Source organism: Ictalurus furcatus, chromosome 26 (genome assembly GCF_023375685.1).
Source record: "Ictalurus furcatus strain D&B chromosome 26, Billie_1.0, whole genome shotgun sequence".
NCBI lineage: Eukaryota > Metazoa > Chordata > Actinopteri > Siluriformes > Ictaluridae > Ictalurus > Ictalurus furcatus.
The window spans coordinates 12,515,861-12,536,069 of NC_071280.1; the positions used below are offsets into that span (position 1 = coordinate 12,515,861).

At 40.6% G+C, this 20,209-nt stretch overlaps 1 protein-coding gene across 2 annotated transcripts in view; it reads right to left on the reverse strand.

Moving 5' to 3' along the window:
* Positions 1–10,308: 10,308 nt before the first annotated feature.
* The window catches only part of tubgcp3 (tubulin, gamma complex associated protein 3), a 37,729-nt gene continuing 27,828 nt past the window's right edge, over positions 10,309–20,209 (reverse strand). For both annotated transcript variants that reach the window (XM_053615439.1, XM_053615438.1), the window contains 9 exons: positions 19,127–19,316; positions 18,555–18,690; positions 18,022–18,090; positions 17,643–17,778; positions 17,281–17,369; positions 16,494–16,625; positions 16,131–16,271; positions 11,801–11,917; positions 10,309–10,594 (listed from right to left, as the gene is read on the reverse strand). In XM_053615439.1, coding sequence (XP_053471414.1) covers positions 10,433–10,594; positions 11,801–11,917; positions 16,131–16,271; positions 16,494–16,625; positions 17,281–17,369; positions 17,643–17,778; positions 18,022–18,090; positions 18,555–18,690; positions 19,127–19,316 — 1,172 coding nt within the window. In that variant the 3' untranslated portion in view covers positions 10,309–10,432. The remainder of the gene's footprint in view (positions 10,595–11,800; positions 11,918–16,130; positions 16,272–16,493; positions 16,626–17,280; positions 17,370–17,642; positions 17,779–18,021; positions 18,091–18,554; positions 18,691–19,126; positions 19,317–20,209) is intronic.

Genomic DNA, 20,209 nt, shown 5'->3' on the forward strand with positions numbered 1-20,209 from the left:
TCACATTTATGAATCTGATTGAGGTCTTCTCAACTTCCAGTTCCTTCACCGTTTATAGTCCGAGTGACGTCAAATCCACACGGCCACACACACACTGTAAATTGTGTCAAGTGCCCCTTCTCTACTTTTAAATGAGCTTATAGCAGTATTGGCTTTAAACCAATGAATACAGCAGACACAGTACTTGGTTAAATCTAGAACCCTGACCATACTAATCACTGTTTTGAGATGGAGAAAAATAAATAAATAAAATCACATTTATGTTCAATTACAAGCTACTCACTAGCTTAAAGCTTTCAATTACAACTACAGGGTTTTCACAGAAACACCTCATTATTGTAACTACTGACTACTGGGGTCAGTTGGAAGGCTCCAGGGAGCTGAGGGGGCGGAGCTATTAAATAAAACTACAGACATCATGTGGTGACTAATTTCATATTTGCTAGCATAACTAGTCATTGCAATACAAAGTTTGTAACATAAACAGATGCATGAAGCATTAATAGTTGCAAATTTATGAATCTGATTAGCGAATTCACAATGAGTCGGAAAACGTCACTGTTTTTACGTACAGCCTCCGACATGAACATAACTCCATAAGTTCAGACCCTTCCAGATCACTTCATACAGTGAACGACTCAAAGCTGACTGATGTTCCAACATGATAGTGTCACAGTCTCCATGTTTCCATCCATGTTGTGAATTTAACTTCTGTGAAATATTGGAATATCGCATTAAAACCTTTGGGAATAAAGCACCGTTTCTATGGTGTTCTATGCACGTGTTCAAGAGAACAAAATCGTCACTTCCGGGGAAACTGGGACAAGGTATCAAAACAAATGGAAGTTGTTGCATCCAGGGAAGCCATTGCAGCTCTTTTCGTTGATGTTTTCCATCAAGAATTGAAAATTGAATTTTTATTTATTTAAAAATTATGTTAAAAAAATAAAAATCTTCAGACCTCATCGTCTATCCAAACATACCTCTCTCTCATTTGTACTTTTCTGAGCCAATTATCCAATCACATGATTTGTTGAGGCAGAGTCACATGACTTTCTTGATGCGCATTGACGAATTCATTCGGTAAATGTGTTTCCGTTGTTATTTATGTGCATATCTTATGGAATACATATTTTTTTAAATTATTATTTGCTTCAATTGAGCAATAAGCAGTATTAACGCGATATCCCAAAATTTGCATTAAAAAAAAATGACATGGATGGAGGCATACCTACTGACACAGTAAATACACAGGACTATGCACTTTCCATATTAATTAGAATGGAAAAGTCGTAGGCTGGGACGATCGGTTGCGGGAAGCCCGTGCGCCTCACTGCAGCATGAAGAGGAGACGTATTACAAACAGATTCCAGCTCTATAATCAGGAACTGCGAAAGGAACATAATCTAATTTCTGCGAGTCCATTTTAGGTTGGAGTTAGTGAAATGTGTTTTTGTATCTCTAACTTAATAACGAAAGCAACCAGGTATACACATGTCTCCTCTGCAGCAACAAAGCACAATGCACAGATACAGCACAAACGATTGGATACAACAATAACTGCAGATACATCAACAGGAACATTTCCAGCAAGCTAAGTGAGCTTTCCAACAAGAAGAGCGTGACCTTCAAACAGGATATTTTGGGAAACCCAGTAGCTGCCTCAGTGTGTTAAATGTAACCGAGGGTTTAAACACACGCTGACATGATGACCCGCTTATTCCAGTGACTTAGCATTTAGAGAGGCTGCATTTCTCCTGTGACATGTTTCTAGATTGCACATTTAAGCTGTATGTGGAGAACTAGGACAGCAAAGGGAAATAAATAAATAAATAAATAAATAAATAAATAAATAAATAAAAGAGCGAGAGAGAATAATTCTGACTGTGTGCGAGTGTGTGTGTAGGTGTACACCTGGAAGTGTGCACATGAAAAGACAAGAAATGGAGCATACATAAATTACAACTGTAAATCTCATATCTGGCTTTTGTTTGTTAAAGTGAGGAGAAAATCAGCCGGTAAACTAATCAGATATTCTACAGGAATATGCGTTAAAAGATTTGAATTTTTCATGTTTCATGCACAGTGTCCCCCCCCACCCTGCCCCGCCCCTTTTCACTGGAATTAACAAGCAATGGAAGTCGATCTCACCTAAACTCGTCTGTGTGAAAGTGTACGCAGTTTTTTGTTTTGTTTTTTATCTATTGAAATGGACAGAAGTTAACCAGAAAGCTGACTAAGATTTCCCCCCCCCCCTTAGAAAGATTTGGTATTGTGAACTGGGACGTTTCCATATTCTGAATAGGAAAAAAAAAAAAAAAAAAAAATCCATTTCAGTGACCTTCAAACTGGTAATTTGAAACGTCTGACATTTTTAAAAGAGATTTGACTTCATAGGACTCCAATGTGTTTCTGCTTTTTTTTGGGGGGGGGGGGGGGGGTTTGAATATGTGAATTGTGAAACCAAACCAAACACTTGTTTAGTAGCACAAAATAGTTGTTGGTGATAACAAAAATCTCAGATCACAATACTTGAAGACATTTGATGATGTGTTTGTATTAAAAATAAATAAACAATCAAACAATTTTTTTTTTTAGAAAACAAACAGCTGCTGAGCAAAACAATAGTGTTGCGTTTATAATAGAAAATTGTAAAATGACACTTTTATATAGCATCACAACAACAAAAAACCGTTTAACGTATTAAAGGAGAGGAAAATGTTGTACTGTCTAATCAGCTGCTTTCAATCACCATTTGTATTTGTTATAAATAAATAAAATACTGTTGATATGCATGATATCTCAGAAATGTGATGTTCTGTAACCTTGACATGGCTATTCTATCGTCATTTTGCCCAGCCCTAGCACAAAAGTATTAAGATCACTCAGATTCAGACTCAGTAAATAGACTATTAAGTGTGAAAGCACACTTAAAGCCTCTCAGAGTACATAATGCAAGACACTTAGGTGCGTCCCAAATTCTACGTCATTTTGTAGTGTAAATAGTGTGATGAGTGTGTTCACACTGAAAAACCCCAACACACAAAGTGCACTTTAAATTCCCGGATGATGCAGGATACTCGTTCAACCGAAAAAAAAACGAGGTGTGGAATGATGGACACGTCATGCACCCAATGGTTTCGCAGCTTTCCTTACATAACCGATGGGGAGGGGCTATAGCAGGCACTATGTGCCTTAAATGTTTATATTGCCACAACCACAACTTATTATGTTGATTTTAACTATCCGTTTTATTATCAAGATTACGCTGCCATCTGACGGTGACTGAGGTCTTGTTGGGGATAAAAGGAATCATTAACGTTAAACAGTAAAATGTACCGGTTCATTTTTGTTATCTGTTTGGCTATTTCGCTAATGCTAGCACCATCGCGTTACGTGCGTTTGACGTAATTTGCCCTGGACCGGGGAACAGAATATACTTCCGGTTAGTACAATACCGAAAGTGTGCCATTTGAGATGATACTACCCTTCAAAAAGTCATACACTAGATGGCAGACTGTATAGTGCATAGTGTATAGTATGTCATTTGGAACACAACTAATGTGTGCGAGAGTTTTATTTAAAAGTGGGGAGGAGCCACTCGATATGTCCCGCCCTGACTTCCTGTTTCAGTGGAAATTACATCGACGAATTCAACCGAATGGTGCTGCGCGTTTCAAGGCACTTCACGGATAACTTTAAAGCTCTAGTACAAAATGAAAGAAGTATGTGCTCTCATGTGGCATGAATTCACTCTAGCTTTGGTAGATCGTGAGTTAAAATCTCGACTAATACCAAAGCCATCCGTGGCCAGGAATCCTAGAGAGCAAAACTGGGCATGTCCTCTAGGTAGGATAAAGTCTCTTTCCCCTGTCAATCAGAGGGACACTAGAAAATCATGGGCATCTGTAAGCTCAGGTATGTGGAAGAGGGCAGACAGCGCTTTCCTCCAAGTGCGTTACACTGCCCTAGAACACAGCATGAGCAGCAGTTCAAAAAGATGTAGTTGGTTGGCTTCACATGTCTTGGAGGAAGCATGCGTTAGCCTCCCTGGTTGGTAGCTGTCGAATGATATGGGAAAGCTAGCTAGGTTTTTTTAATATGGTGTTTCCCGCCCGATTTTAATCGTTTCGTATAATCGAACATGGCAAAGCCTTAATGTGACGTTTCTCCACATGGTCACATAAGCTGTGCAAGTAACTGAACTGTAAGGAACTTTAAGCATGAATGTGATACTGTACCATGCGAATACTTGCAACCACACACACACACACACACACACACACACACACACACACACACACACAGCAACCCTGAATCAGAACAACCCTTTGCTTTATAATCATCATACTGATTGTTCAAATGTAATCCAGCACACTCCTGACCACACATTCACAACCATGCAAACACACACTGCAGCTCCTCCTACCAATGCTGTGTGCGACAGCGTCAAGCCTCCTAGAGAGCTGCTGCAGAGCCATTTCGCTCATCTTCACCCACAGGATCATGGCGAGATGGAAGAGGAGAGAGAGCACCGAGACAGGATTCAGAATCTGCTGGTGGGAGAATGTGCAGAGGAGGAGAGGAGAAGAGCTGAGTGAAGGACACAGTGGAGAGAGAGAGAGAGAGAGAGAGAGAGAGAGAGAGAGAGAGAGAGAGAGAGAGAGAGGCAGGCACTGGGATGAGGATGCAGAAACACACCTCTGCAAAGTCACTGTGCACACATACTGGTTCAGTGCGCACACACACACACCATCTGATTAGGCTTTTACTGTAGAGCCAACTGTGCATAAACTGCTTTGCCATAATGCAGAGACGGACAACAATTCGAATATTTACAGGGTATTTATCTGTGTAGGACGGAACACTAACAAATCAGTTTTGCATTTTGTTCATATTCTCATTGCCAGGTGACCCGTAACATAGCGGAGTACCTGTGCTCAATCTGTTACCAAATCAAAAAATCTGGTGCCAAATGGGCGGAGCTAGTGCAAAAAAATAAAAATAAAAATAGTGAGTTGATTGGTCAAACGCAATCATCACAGAATTTTCAGAAAATCCCCACACTAAGGCTAGCATACTAATAGCATGTCAAAATAATACATAATTTCTTGCTTCATCCATCCATCCATCCATCCAGCCTCCATAGTGCTTATCCTACACAGGGTCATGGGGGGAGCCTGGAGCCTGTCCCAGGGAACCCAGGGCACAAGGTGGGGGACACCCTGGACAGGGTGCCAACCCATCGCATGGCACAATGACACACACACATTCACACACTACAGACAATCAGGATATAGCAATCAGCCTACCACGCATGTCTCTGAACTGGGGGAGGAAACTGGAGAACCCGGAGTAAACCCCAAAGCACTAGAAGAACATACAAACTCCACACACACACACACACACACACACAGGCCAGACGCGGGATTGTTGCTTCATATCGTGGCACAATATTCAGAAAGATGTTCAGTTTGGGGTGTAGTGTAGCAAGATTCAGTAGGAGTGTTAGTGTCTGTCTGCCAAGACTTCTTTCTCTTCTCAGTCATTAAAAAGGTTTTATCTTTTTAACCTGTATATGTTAGTATACTTAACACAGGCAGTTGTAGCATGGTAAAGCTTTCCCTTCATAAGATATTTTCTATTTTCGGATATTCAGAAATCTTACACTAGTGATCGATTTTAAACCGGATTTACAAACTCCACTTGATATGTGCTGTAACAATTTGTTCAAGGTCTCTTCAGAGATCATCTCATATACTAAACCAATTCAAACGACACCTTTAACTTTATAAACTTATTCTGTAAAATATGAATCAAGTCAGAGTTTTTGTCCTCGTGTTGGTTTCCAGACACATATCAAAACACCAAAGTGGGATATTCAATCTTTTTCAGAAAGTTTTTGGGCACAATAACAAATAGTTAACCAATATAAACGGGTACTCGGTCCACCCTAGCCTACTAAATAGTATAGGAGTATAACTATAGCAACCTAGAGCAGAGGACTATTCTGAAATACTATTTACGAGGCTAGTATACAGGTTATGGCCGACATTAGGCGTTTCTCGTTAATAAAGCCAGGCAACCAGAACTCCAGTGGCTTTCAGAGTCATACTAATTGTGATTACGTTTACGATAATAGAAAATAAGTGCATTTAAAAAACAAACAAACAAACAAACAAACACTTAACTGTTTAATTGCTACTTACTCAGGTGAACGTAGCACGCGGACACAATTGTTAGGTTTTGGCGCCACCATGTGGTCAAACAACACAACAGCATATATCTTCATCAGGAAAATGACCACTAATCATTTACACAACGATAAAAAAAATTTTCTAATTTGGAGAAACTCTCCGTGAGCGAACTGAAATGAAAATAATTAATATGAACAGCGTCACGTGGTTTATATTTACGTGGTAAATAAAAGCTGAACAGACTAGTGCAGACTCATACTTATCTGGAATGATGATAAACGTCTCGAATAATATTTCTTTGCGCAATTCGTACGCTGTAATGATGTTCATGAAGCGACCAAGAAGTAGCGTGCTTAAACACGTTATCAACTAGTGCTAGATTTCATGCTCAATTAGAAATCTTGATTGGAAAGGATTAACCAATCAGAGGCATGCATTTGCCCCCACCCACCGCCATTATTAGCATGGACCAAAAATAGTCATTTGCGAATGATATTTTTTGCTGAGCTCGCCACTGGAGACAATATAAATGTACAAGTTATGATTTAAAAATGTGCATGTCATGTCTTTTTGTGAGGTGTAGCTAGTCACATCATTTGTTGTGTTGACGCAATAAAATGAGACGCTGCGCATGAACGTTTCAGTGGGGGAAGAAAGACATCCATCCATTTATCCATCCATCTTCTATACTGCTTATCCTGCAGGGCCATGAGGAACCTGGAGCCTATATCCCAGGGAGCGTGGGGGACAAGGCGGCGTACACACTGGACAATCACGTACATGTTCACACACCCATTTATACACTATGGACACTTTGGACATGCCAATCAGCCTACCATGCATGTCTTTGGACTGGGGGAGGAAACCGGAGTACCTGGAGGAAACCCCTGCAGCAGAGGGAGAACATGCACACTCCACACACACAGGGCTGTATATAAAAATAGCAAGCAACCTGGGCTTCCATAACACCTCACTAGTGCCACAGGCTGATCTCCCCCATGCCATGCCGCATTGATGCAGTAAATGAACATACTTTTCAGAAGGTTGACATTTCTGTATTATAAATTCTTTATTCTAATATTTTGAGATACTGGATTTTTGATTTCCATGAGCTGTAAGCCGTAATCATCGAGATTAAAACAAACCAAAAAAAGGCTTGAAATATTTCACTTTATGTGTAATGAATCTACAATATATGAAAGTTTCACTTTTTGAATTAAATTATGGGGGAAAAAATGAACTGTTCCACGATATAATTTTTTTTTGAGATGCACCTATATATATATATATATATATATATATATATATATATATATACACACATACATATATATATACACACACATACATACATATATATATATATATACACACACACACACACACACACACACACACACATACATATATATATATATATATATATATATATATATATATATATATATATATATATAAATATAAATAAAAGCTGTGAAATATTTAATAATGAAATACCACTGGCCGTCGCACCCTTACAGCCGAGTGAGTTCACATCTAAAGGCCAAGTGCCAGCCAAGTAATACTGAAAACGTAAATATTGTTGTAGCTCGATCTCTTACACTGAGCTCTAGTGGAACACATGCAACTTTCAATTTACTTAGCTTCATACCATTTTATTGCTGTGATTTTCCTAATGGCTTGACTCTAATCCAAATTTAATCGTGTCTTATTACTTCCCCAACTATAACATTCACCCTACAGCTTTCAGTGAAACTGAAAATCTGGCCATAAAATCTCAACCTATACTCATGTCATTTGGTATAGACATGTAGACAAGAAAGAAAGAAAGAAAAAAAACCCACTGATTGAATTTCAGGGTACTAACAGGAATTTAAGCCTAGCTTCCGGTCATCCACAGAGAGAGTAGAAATCCAATGCACTCATTTAATCCTACAATCCACTTCACATAAGGCTTGGAGACCCTACTTAGTACAGAGTTTGCATAATACTCAACTAAATGATGCACCTCTCCAGTCCACAACACTAAATACTGCATTGTTTCCTTCTCACTTTGTAGTGCACTACATGTGTAATAGGGAGCAGGTTGGGATTCAGCCCGAGCATATAGTTTGTAAGAGTAAGACAAGACACCTTCATTTAGAAATGTTATTTATTCAAAGAAAAGAATGGCAATGTCTGTTTCCCCCATTGTATAATAGATCTATACATATGTATATAACAGACTCCACCTACAAGGAGAAGGAAAGTTTACGGACAAAATCCAGACGTAAACCACTTCCTCTTTCCTCGAGACTGAATTACAAACCTAAAAATACTAGAGAGAGTAATACAGTGACAACTATTAGTTGCCTTTTACTTGGATGACTGAAGTAGCCCATAGTGATCCATATGAAATCTGCAAAAGAGTGCAATTTGGGAGTCAACCGTCTTCGCTCGGCCGTCCTGGGACGATGAGTGACGTGAGGTACACAACGCAAGCCTGCCGCATGAACACTTTTGTAACAGGAGGTTCGCTGTCGTTTCCATGGTGCGACGCTTCATCATTCTCCATAGATTCATTTTCACAGAGCATCGTGGGTATGTACGCTTGAATCGAGTCATTTCAGGTGAAAATGTGGTGCCGCTTAAAAAGGTCCAGTCTGTACAGAATCAGGAGTGAATATACAGCGAGTTTGAGTTTTCATTCTGCAATACAAAAGTCACGGTCTGTTGATAAACAAAAACATATGGAAGAGAGAGAAAAAAAACCCCAAAACAAAATGGTGAATTAACTCCTTGAGTAGCTTTGGGCTGATCTAGGAACAGCTTGTGCCTGAATCTAGAGGGACAGGAGAAGGAGCGATGGGATGGGGGTTAGGAACTTTCTACTATGCGGTCAGATATGAAGCTCACAGGACAAAGCAAGACCTTGTTCAGTGTGCTACAGGACAGCTTATATTTACCACATTTACGCATTCATCACGCGCTTCATCTCGATTTAAATTGCTGATTTATTTATATTTTGTGAAATATAACCAATCCAATAAAGCCATAAGCAGGTAAGGCTGTTCTTAAGCACGACGTGAAGCGCGTGACGAAAATCAGTGTAACGTACAAGCTGGAGCTGCGTGTTGCTTTTAACAAATGAAAAATAATATGACAAAATCCAATGACAAATCGATACATTTTGCGATCGCAGAAATGAACACAAAAATCAAGCAAACTCTGCAACATTAGGAGGGGCTGGCAAATTTTAACAGGTGACGTTAAAAGGATTTTCAGCAGAGTCGGGCCGAAATGCGTCGTGTGACATCATCACAACCCACATTCGGTCAAAGCCTTCATCAATTCACGTGCGTCGAACGTAATTACAGCTAAAAGGTCTCATTGACCAACAAACATCACTGCGAAAGACCAGACCGTGCGAAACAATTTCAATTCAAGTAGTTTTCCGCAAAATAAAGCCAAAAATAAATACATTTTGGGCTGCAACAATCACAAACACACAAAAAATAAACCAACAAAAAAAATAATACACTTTGCAAAATCCTGTATGGACTGGAATGTGGTCTGGTACAAGTGAGCTTTGGCTGCTAGGCAAATATTAGGATATTCTACAGACGCAATAACAGCTTAAGTTTGATTGGTTTAAAACCTGACGCATTAATACAGAATTCGATTCTCGTGATGCGGTCCGGATATGCGGTGCGTCTATCGGATCCGACATCGGCTTTCGAACACGGTTCAGGCGATCCGATTTTAGAACCGAAACTATCCGTTTTATGATCAAAAATAATTACTACAGGATGAACGAGCTTAAAAATGCCACAACAAGCTGCTCCTAGATCATACACTTTACATTAAGACTGAAGTAAAGCGGATTTCATACGGACAACAAAGGATATGCTTGCACGTTATTAGATCTAGCTGTAACACTGGGTTAAAATGGCTGTGGATTTTTCTCCAGCAGGACCACGAGGAGTTTAGTAAAACTGTCTTAACTGCCCTTAATATGCAGCTATGTAGAAAATAACTTGTCAAACAGTAATGGGATCTGATAACAGACCTGTGACCCTGTGCTAAAAAAATCATTTTAAGATTTTCAGGACATTCGGTGATGACACATAAGTTAAAAGTTGAACTTTTATTGTGTATTTTATTCACATCTGTAGTAAGCACTATACACTGACCACCTCCCAACATCAGCGTCCGTTATGACAACACTTCAGCCCTAAACGTAGAAGGCGGTCGGGTTAAATGTTGGAGCTGCGGCGCCCCCTGGTGGCCCCCAGCGAGGGGCGCAGGCGAGGGTCCCGGGCCTTGTAGTGCTCGTTGAAGTCTAGCCGGAAGCTGAGGAACTGCAGACTCTCGTCCGAGCTGGTCATGAGGAGCCGTAAGAACTCCTGAACGATGCCCTGTGGGAAGAAGAAGGAGAGGAAGAATGAGGGAGGAGAGAAGCAGATGAAAGAAGGAAGAATTAGGAAACAAATATTCTTTAATAATATTCAGCTTCATTAAATAGCAAACTGTACGAGATAATCAGGATCACGCTAGAGAGAAATACTCTGGTATTGGAGCTCGGGTATTTATATCATAGTGAAAATGGAAAAAAATTTGATTTCTATATCCTACATAATAATAATAATAATAATAATAATAATAATAATAGGTGATACAATAATTATAACAACTCAGTTTAATTCTCATTACCTTCTAGTCAGATTTTTTTATTGGACTTTTTACCATTTATTTATTATCTGGCATGGATATTGTTTTTTGTTTGTTACATATTATAAGTGGCACATACGTAGCAAAGTTCTTGGCCTCTTTAGCGTTAAGTGAGAAGTAAAAAGGAGGTTAGTGTGCTCGCATACTAATACAACAAAAATAATAAGGAGTAATTATACATCATTATTCATAATATCACAAAATCAATGACATTACTAGGGCTGGAACTAACGATTCTTTTAATCTGTTGATTATTTATTCGATTAGTTGTATATACCCAATCAGGTTACTTAACCTGTTGCCAATTAACCTCCAGCTGTTTCTTTTTTTTAGTAACACTTACTTTTCCAGCCTTTTGTTGCCCCCATCCCAACTTTTTTGAGACGTGTTGCGGCCATCAAATTCAAAACTACCTTATTGTTTCCTTAAAATGGCACATTTCCTCATGTTTAAACATTTGATGTGTTTTCTGTGTTCTATTGTGAATAACATACGGGTTTATGAGATTTGCAAATCATTGCATTCTGTTCTTATTTACATTTCACACAGCGTCCCAACTTTTTTGAAATTGGGGTTGTATGTGATTTTTGTGCATGCTGATGTTAGATTTATGGTGTGGTATGGTATGGAAGGAGAAATATAAAACAACAGAACACAGTAATACATGATAAACCTGGCTGCACTGCTTTTAAAAGGTTTAGTATATATTTTTATTCACTTGCATGTTAATTAACCTGAAATTCTTGTGAGCTTTTGACTCATTTTTGTTAGGTTCACATCCACAGCTCTTAAAACTAGTGCCATCTATTAATAATAGCATGTACTATATCTACTATACACTAAAGTGTGTGCACATGACAGCGAGTGAAGTATTAGGAGTGTGTGTGTGCTACCTGGTAGAAGTGTGTGAGCAGTCGGAGCTGAGAGCACATTTTTGGTATGGTGTCCTTAAAATCCTGCACTCGTCTGTTCTCTGCCATTTCCTGCTCCGCCGTCACACCCCACTCGCCCTACACGAACCACACACCCCACATCAGTTATAAAAAATATATATATTTGCGCTCCAAAAACTATCGGCAACACTTTAATAAAAGGGTGGGAAGTGTTTATAGGGCTATGTTCATAACACCTTCATGTCATCTTATATAAACTTTTAAATGCTTAACCCTCCTATTACGTTATTCCCACATTTCCACATTGGAGATGTCTGAAAAACTGCTTAATCTCTCTTTTTCCTCTTTCCTCATTTAGGGCCATGATGACTTATATGCAAATATTTCTTCTTATGGCTTGTCTCGGACAAGCCATAATAAAGGTTTACCGTTTTACGCTGTACTTTGTGTGTATTTAAACTGTAGAAGCCATTTTGACTCATAACGTAACATGATGGATGGAACCCCCCCAACTAACAGGCATCAGCTGAAACAAAGACTGCTTGACAATTTTGATGAATCTGATCTAACACCTGAGTCAAGTATATAGTCAAATATCATTTTGTTGATACAAGGTCCAGGCAGACTGTGGAAAGAACACCATGACAGACGACCTTGTAAATTTGGTATGTCCAAAGTCCCATAATGATGGCATAGCTTTGTGTGTGAGGCTAGCTGGAAAATGTGTACAAATAAATAAATAAATAATGTAAGCGCTTCCATAATACATTATTCAGTATCTCCTGAACAACACCTGATGGTAATAACAACAACAACAACATTAAACATGCTATAATAACACTGCTGCGTAGTGAAGGTGTTAATAGTGACAAGGAACACACTGTAGCAATAAGTTTATATATAGACCATCAACCATAACATTAAAACCACCCGGTTAATATTGTGTCGGTCCCTCTTGTGCCTGCGTCTGAACCTCTGAACAAGACCTCAGAAGGTGTGCTGTGGTATCTGGCACTAAGACGTTAACAGCAGATCCTTTAAATCCTGTAAGTCTGCCCCCCACGCTCATTAATGAGCCTCAGGAGGCCATGATCCTGTCACCAGGTCACTGGTTGGCCTTCCTTGGACCACTCATGGTAGGTACTAACCACTGCATACGGGGAACACCCCACAAGACCCCACAAGACGCTCTGACCCAGTCGTCTAGCAATCACAATTTGGCCCTTGTTAAAGTCCCTCAGATCCTTACGCTTGCCCATTTTTCCTGCTTCCAACACATCAACATCGAGAAACGAGTATTCATCCATCCTTAGCTTATCCTTCCTTCAGGGTCACGGGGAAACCTGGAGCCTATCCCAGGGAGCATGGGGCACAAGGCGGGGTACACCCTGGACAGGGTGCCAGTCCATCACATGGCACACAATCACATACACATTCACACACCCATTCATCCACTACAGACATTTTGGACATGTCAGTCAGCCTACCATGCATGTCTTTGGACTGGGGAAGAAACCGGAGTACCTGGACGGGAAGAAAATGCAAACTCCGCACACACAGGGCCACGGTGGGAATCGAACCCCCGACCCTGGAGGCGTGAGGCGAATGTGCTAACCACTAAGACACCGTGTGCCCCAATGAGTATTCACTTGCTGCCTAATATACTGGCCTTCAGGTAAAGTGAGTTTCTTATTTCTGATTAAGAGTTTTAGGAAAACTTGTTTTGTGTAAGTAATGACAACATAATTAACAATAATACATATTTTTTCTCGTCCTTAAATCCCCATCACCTTATTTTCATAATGAACCCCATTACTATTACCTATGGCTTGTTGGCTATAGAATTGTTGGCACAATTCTATTTTTGTCTACAACACCGATTTCAAACATTTAATTACACACCTTCAGATCAAAAGCTTTTCAAGATCATGAGAAACGTTTCAGTCGAGTGTCTCCAAACTTTTGACCGGTAGTGTAGAAGCTTTTAAAAAGGGATTGTGGTCCTAATTTTACAGTAAAAACCAGCGCTATAGTAAAAGTTACCAAGTTCCACAAGTCATTACTTTTGAACTATTCAGGATAGAGACATGAAATTTGCTTGACTGTTGTCTAGTATAAAGACGTCTTTACCTACTAAAACTCCACAGTTGAATATTTCCCAGTTTATGGCCTGCTGAATATTGTTTAAATTTAAATAAATAAATAAATAAATAAATAAATAAAATACTTTTTTTTTAATCATTTGTGCTTTGGAGCAACTTTGGCCTTCTGTATACACAATAAAAACACAAATCTTTCTGTTCTGCAATTTAAACAAACTATAGTGTCCGGAACAACACTGGGTTATTTTTGAGTTAAGCCATTTCCTAGACGGGATTATATTTGGTAGAGGTGACATCAGATTTACGGACGTTGCGATCAGAACGGGCCATCTCGTCTTTCCTCCTACCACAGAAACCGAACTGTCTTCTTCCCTGCTCTCTCAGCCTCTTCCTGCCTGCATCTGGTTAGAATTTGTTTGCACAGAAGCAGTACGCGTATTGCGTCAGGGTTCAAATGAGCTTCACGTCCTCTCATTTAACTGCTTACCATCACACTGTATCAAGAAGCTTATTAGCCCTTTAAGATCAGATGAACTTTTTCATATTAATAACATTATGAAATTGTATTATACAAATACAAAAAAACCCACTGTTTTGTTAAATAAGCCCATGTATAAGAGAGTATTACAAAAATGTGTTTATTAGATTTGTTTCTTAAATCAGCTTATCCATCTTTTTACAAGTACTATATTGGGCCAGTCTGCTAATTCTCACCATTTTTACTGTTCAAAATATAGGTAGAGCTCGACTAAAATAGTGTATATAATATGCTAAAAATCTAACACAGGTTGTGTGAGCAGGATACAAGTCATTTGGGATGAAAAGGGTGTAAATAAATGGCTGAATTCTGATTCATATTTTGGTAGATTTGACGCCCAACGTGAATCTTTCGCAGACGATCAATCAGTAAATCCGCAACAGAAGCTACAGTACATTTTAATATACAGTAAAATGTATAGTTATTTATCTTTCAGCTTCCATTTCTTGTTCATTAAGCTGGACAATTTACATGTGATATAATAAATAAATAAGAATAAAAAGAAAAACAAAATCACCTGACTACTAAGGAAAGTTACACTACAATACGCTACAGATTCTGGAGCAGAGATCCAAAGGACTCGAAAACGACCTTGGAGAGAAATTAAAAAATGGTGACAACCTTACGCAGCACTTTCCAGCGGGTCCGCAATGTCCCTCGTCCACGTCATGCTTTTCTTCCCCCATCGACTGCCTCATAAATTAGCCTTCACTTTGGCCTTTCAGCTCGGAACTACTCATTACCCGTACGACCTCGCCAACACACTTACCTGAAAACCTTTTACTGTTACTCTCCCCCAATCTCTCTCTCTCTCTCTCTCTCTCTCTCTCTCTCTCTCACACACCCCCAATAAAATAAAAAAAAACCCAGCAGATTCTTCACTCGTTTGTTTTTATGGCACTCTTTACTGAAGCGCTAAAAATCGATGGCTACAGAAATCTGACACCTGAGCTTGTAAAAAGGGCTTATTTTGGTTTATTTATTTATTTATTTATTTATTTTTTAAACTCCGCTGGCTTTCCAGGCAGGTCCGAAAGAAACAGTCGATCTGAGCGGAGCACTCTGTCTTCTCAGGGGAGAGCGGTACAAAGAGCTCCAGCCTTGGGGGTGTGTGTGCGTGCTTGTTACCATTTTAGAAAAACATTGATTTCCTATTGCCATTCTGACCTTAAGCTCTGATCACTGATGATATAGAAGTTTAAAGGTGCAGTAAGCAATATTTCATATTGGTAGCTCATTGCTTGCATTACAATAATTAATCAACAGGAAGCGGCCTGCCTAGAGATAATACCTCAAATTTATTACATCATACTGCAGCTGTTTATTTCTAGCTCACAAACGAATCGCACCTAGTGCCCTTATAGCTAGTAGCCTAGAAATCCCAATCCAAAGCTCGGTTCTAATACTATCTAGGTTCTAAGTTATATAGTACTAAATAGCTGATTTAATGCTTCGTTATATTTAATAGCTGAAGCAATTTATGTTTAATGTACACCAACGACAAGCCCTTGTTAGAACGTTAGCTATTTTATTCAACAGCATGAACAGTTGTCTGTTTTTTCAATAATTAAAAATGTCGTTTTGAGCGCGAGATCATACATATTGTGAAAACCAGAGATGCTCGTCATTGCATTTTTACAAAAAAGGCGTGAGTTTTGTCTTTGTGTGACTGATATCGCTCTCTCTGTACCTCTTCCTCTCTGCGTTTCTTGGTGTCCTCGTACTGCGCTCGGAGCTGCAGTTCCTCCAGGGCTGAGCGGTACAGAGCATTCTGAGCGTTCTGGAACTCGATGATCTGATCAAACACGGCCCGTAGCTGGTTCAACAACGACTGCGTTCAGAGAGAGAGAGAGAGAGAGAGAGAGAGAGAGAGAGAGAGAGAGAGAGAGAATAAGGGAAAACAAAAAAAGCACTATTCAGTCTTATCTCCACATTCATGTCAGTCACATGCTGCTGGTGTCTAGACTGTCAAGTTCGCATCCTTATTTCAAAGGTTCCAGCCTTGTGTGTACTATAACCTGTGTGTGTGTGTGTGTGTGTGTGTGTTTGCTACCCTGCTGTTGGAGTCCAGGAGGCAACGGGAGATGATGGTGTCGAGGAAAACCTCATGGGCTGCTATGATGTGATCCAGATCCTGAGCCTGCTGCACCTTATTCCACAGCTCATCCCACGAACATTCCAACACCTACACACACACATATAAATATATACATATAAATATATATATATATATATATATATATATATATATAAAAAGAGAGAGATATAGAGAAAGACAGAGTGAGTGTCAGACAGACAGAAACAGACATACAGACAGACAGAAACCCACACACAGACAGAGACATACAGACAGACACACATACACACACGTTGACAGGAGCACAGACACACACACACACACACTCCGAGACACAGAGACAAAGCAAGTGTGAGACATGACAGACGTGCAGACATAGACGCACAGACATGTGACAGACAGTTATGCAAACAGACACACAGTAAAGCCTTGAAACCAAACAAGTCTGAGCACTACAGTAAACAGAGCTGTACAGTAAATTACAGAGGGACAAAGAAAGGGTGAGAGACAGAGAGAGAGGGAGAGAGAGAGGGAGAGATGTAGAGAGAGAGATAGAGAGAGAGAGGGAGAGATGTAGAGAGAGAGAGGGAGAGAGAGAGGGAGAGATGTAGAGAGAGAGATAGAGAGAGAGAGGGAGAGATGTAGAGAGAGAGGGAGAGAAAGAGAGAGAGAGAGAGAGACAGAGTGAGGGAGAGAGAGACAGAGAGAGAGAGAGGGAGAGGGAGAGAGAGAGAGAGAGAGAGAGAGAGAGAGAGAGACTTGCTTCGAATGTGATGTAGTACTGCATCTGGTGGATGAAATGAACCATCTCTGAGGCCAAGATGTGACACTGATGCAGCACTCCGGACAGCTCTGTGAACACACACACACACACACACACACACACACACACACACAGAGGTTATAGTAGGAGTTTACTGTGTAGACACACACACAAGGACAAAAAAACGTCTGAATTGTCAGTTTTGCCAATGGGAATTGCCTGTTTCTCTCAAATAAAGCCAGAATCTTAAACATTAAATAAAATGTGAATTTAAAAAAAAAAAAATATTTCCTTAGAAAATGTAAATATTATGGAAGCTGTTCTGACAGCCTTGGTGTGTATCACTGCGCTACAACACTCACCAGGCATGCTCTTCAGCAGCTTGGCGTTGCACATCTGGCTCTTCCAGATGTCAGTCAGGATATACTCCATCCGCTTGGCTCTCCACAGGAAGTTGAATACCCGCAAGTAGTGGCTCATACAGTCGCGAGTGAACACCTGGCACACGGCACGCACATAAAGACACGGCGGCACGCACAGTGCCCGATATAGCCATCAGTTTCCATCAGCAACAGAAAAATAAACATGTGAGTAACACGCTGAAGGGCAGACTGTTTATTCTCCACTACACCGATGAAGATGATCTTGATGATCATACTGATGAACAATAATGACAATAACATTCCTGAAGTAAAGCTCGGTACATCTTTTTAAGCAGTCAGAGGAAATGTAGCTTGTTACCGTGGCGATAGGTCCATCAACGTGATAGTCCAGGCTGAAAACGTCCCAACCCGTGTCACCTGGAGACACCTGAAACAGGAAATAAAGTAGAAGAGGATGGTGATGAACATAGGAACAGAACGAATACACAAGAGGTGGAAGAGGTGAAGTTAGGAAAGGAAGGGAAGTAAAAAAAGGAAGGAAAGGAAGCAAGAGAAGGAGGGAAACGAAGGAAGGGAGGAATAGGAGAACAGGAAGGAAAGGCAGGAAGAAAAAAATGAAAGGGAGACAAAGACAGGAAAGAAGAAAAGGAAGGGAGGGAGTGGAAGGAGGGAAGAAGAGGAAGGAGGAAGGAAAGGAAGAACGGGAAGGGGGAAAGGAAGGGAGGAATAGGAGAACAGGAAGGAATCAATGGGAGATAAGGAAGGGAGGGAATGGAAAGATGGGGAGGAGGGGAAGGAGGAAGGAAAGGAAGGAAGGGAAGAGAAGAAAGGGTAAAGAGTGCTGCATGTGTGAGTGAGACATTAACAGAAGAAGCGGTGTAGAAACGAGACCTCCAGTAGCCGCACGTCCAGCCTCTTCAGGATGTCGGGACTGTCGAACTGCGCGTTAGTCGCTCGCACCGCCGTCTCCAGTATTCCGGTCAGGTTGTGCTGGTACAGCGTGGTGGCGGCGCGGGCCAGCTCCGGCCTGGGACACGGACACACACACACACACACACACACACACACACACACACCGCCACATTAGGAGAAAACTGGCTGTGTTCATAAGTCTGCACTCTTATCTTTTTCTGGCCAAGCTTTTCATCTCTCTAGACTGGACGTGCTTCTCGCTTAATGCAGAGGAAGCGTTAGAGCTCAGTGCCAGATGTACGTTATCTAAAGTGAAGTGCTGAGGGCCAAATTACAAATCCTACAGCATGCAGCTTTAACAAGGCACAGTGGAGAGTGTAAGAAGTGCAGCCTGGGCAACATGTAGATTGTTTAAAGCAAAAACAGATCCTGAGAGCGAATTTAAATGTTTTATCATTTAGAGGAAAAACACTTAGCCTACATAATAAGGGAGAAAAGTGTGTGTGTGTCATGCGTGTGCGCGCATTGTGCACGTGAGTGTGTGTGCTCACTTCAGCAGGTCCATCAGATGTCTGATGAAGTCTCCCTGGCCCAGCAGCAGGTATCTCCTCATGGCCTGCAGGTGCTCGAGCAGTTGGTAGTTCTTATTCAGCACGTCCAGGAGGTACTTACTGGTGTCGAAGTAGGCGGCGTCGATCTTACTCTGAAACGCCCCCTCCAGATCCGTGAACAGCTCAGCCGCTGAGAGAAACAACAACAACAACAAAAAGAGGATAAGAAAAAGAGAAGCTCTTTTACTGAATCATCAGCTGTAAAACCACATTCAGCTGTTTTCTTTACCTTCTCCACTAACTTTACTGTCTTAAAGCCGTTTACACTCGAAATATATCATGTATTCCCCACACCGCAGCATGACATAATGATAATAATAATGAGTCTTTGTTGATCTACTTTTCTTCGCATATCCCAGCATGCCAGGTAGTTGGGGTCAGAGTGCAGGGTCAGCCATGATACAGCGCCCCTGGAGCAGAGAGGGTTAAGGGCCTTGCTCAAGGGCCCAACAGTGGTTAGCTTGGCAGCACCGGGGCTTGAACCCCAGACCTTCCGATCAGTAACCCATCACATCCCCGTACACAACTGGCCCAAATCTGTCGTCATAGCTACAGTAACCGTGACAGTAATCCCTATAGGAATGTTCTAGTGAATTAATAATGAAACTGAATTCATAAAAATGTAATAAAAAAACCACCACAACACAGCAAGTAGGCCACAGTAACTGTGGATCAACAACCACCAGCCAACATCGGAATATCAGCCTGCTCTATGTACTTAATAATAAATGAGTTAGAAAGAAAGAAAGAAAGAAAGAGAGTAATAGCAATAATTAATAATAATAATATTTATTATTATTATTATAAATAGTATACCGCTAAAGTCAAATACAACCAGGAGCTCTCCCAGCACCCACACTCTCTTCACAACCTTTTCCTCTCTTCTCTGTCCCCCTCCTCCCCTTTCCCCTCTCACTGCAGAGGACTTCGCCACTTCCATTTTCCAACAAGGTTGCATCAATCAGGAACCAGTTCTCCACCCCAGACCCCCAGAAACAGGCTCCTCCTCCATGTACCTCTCAA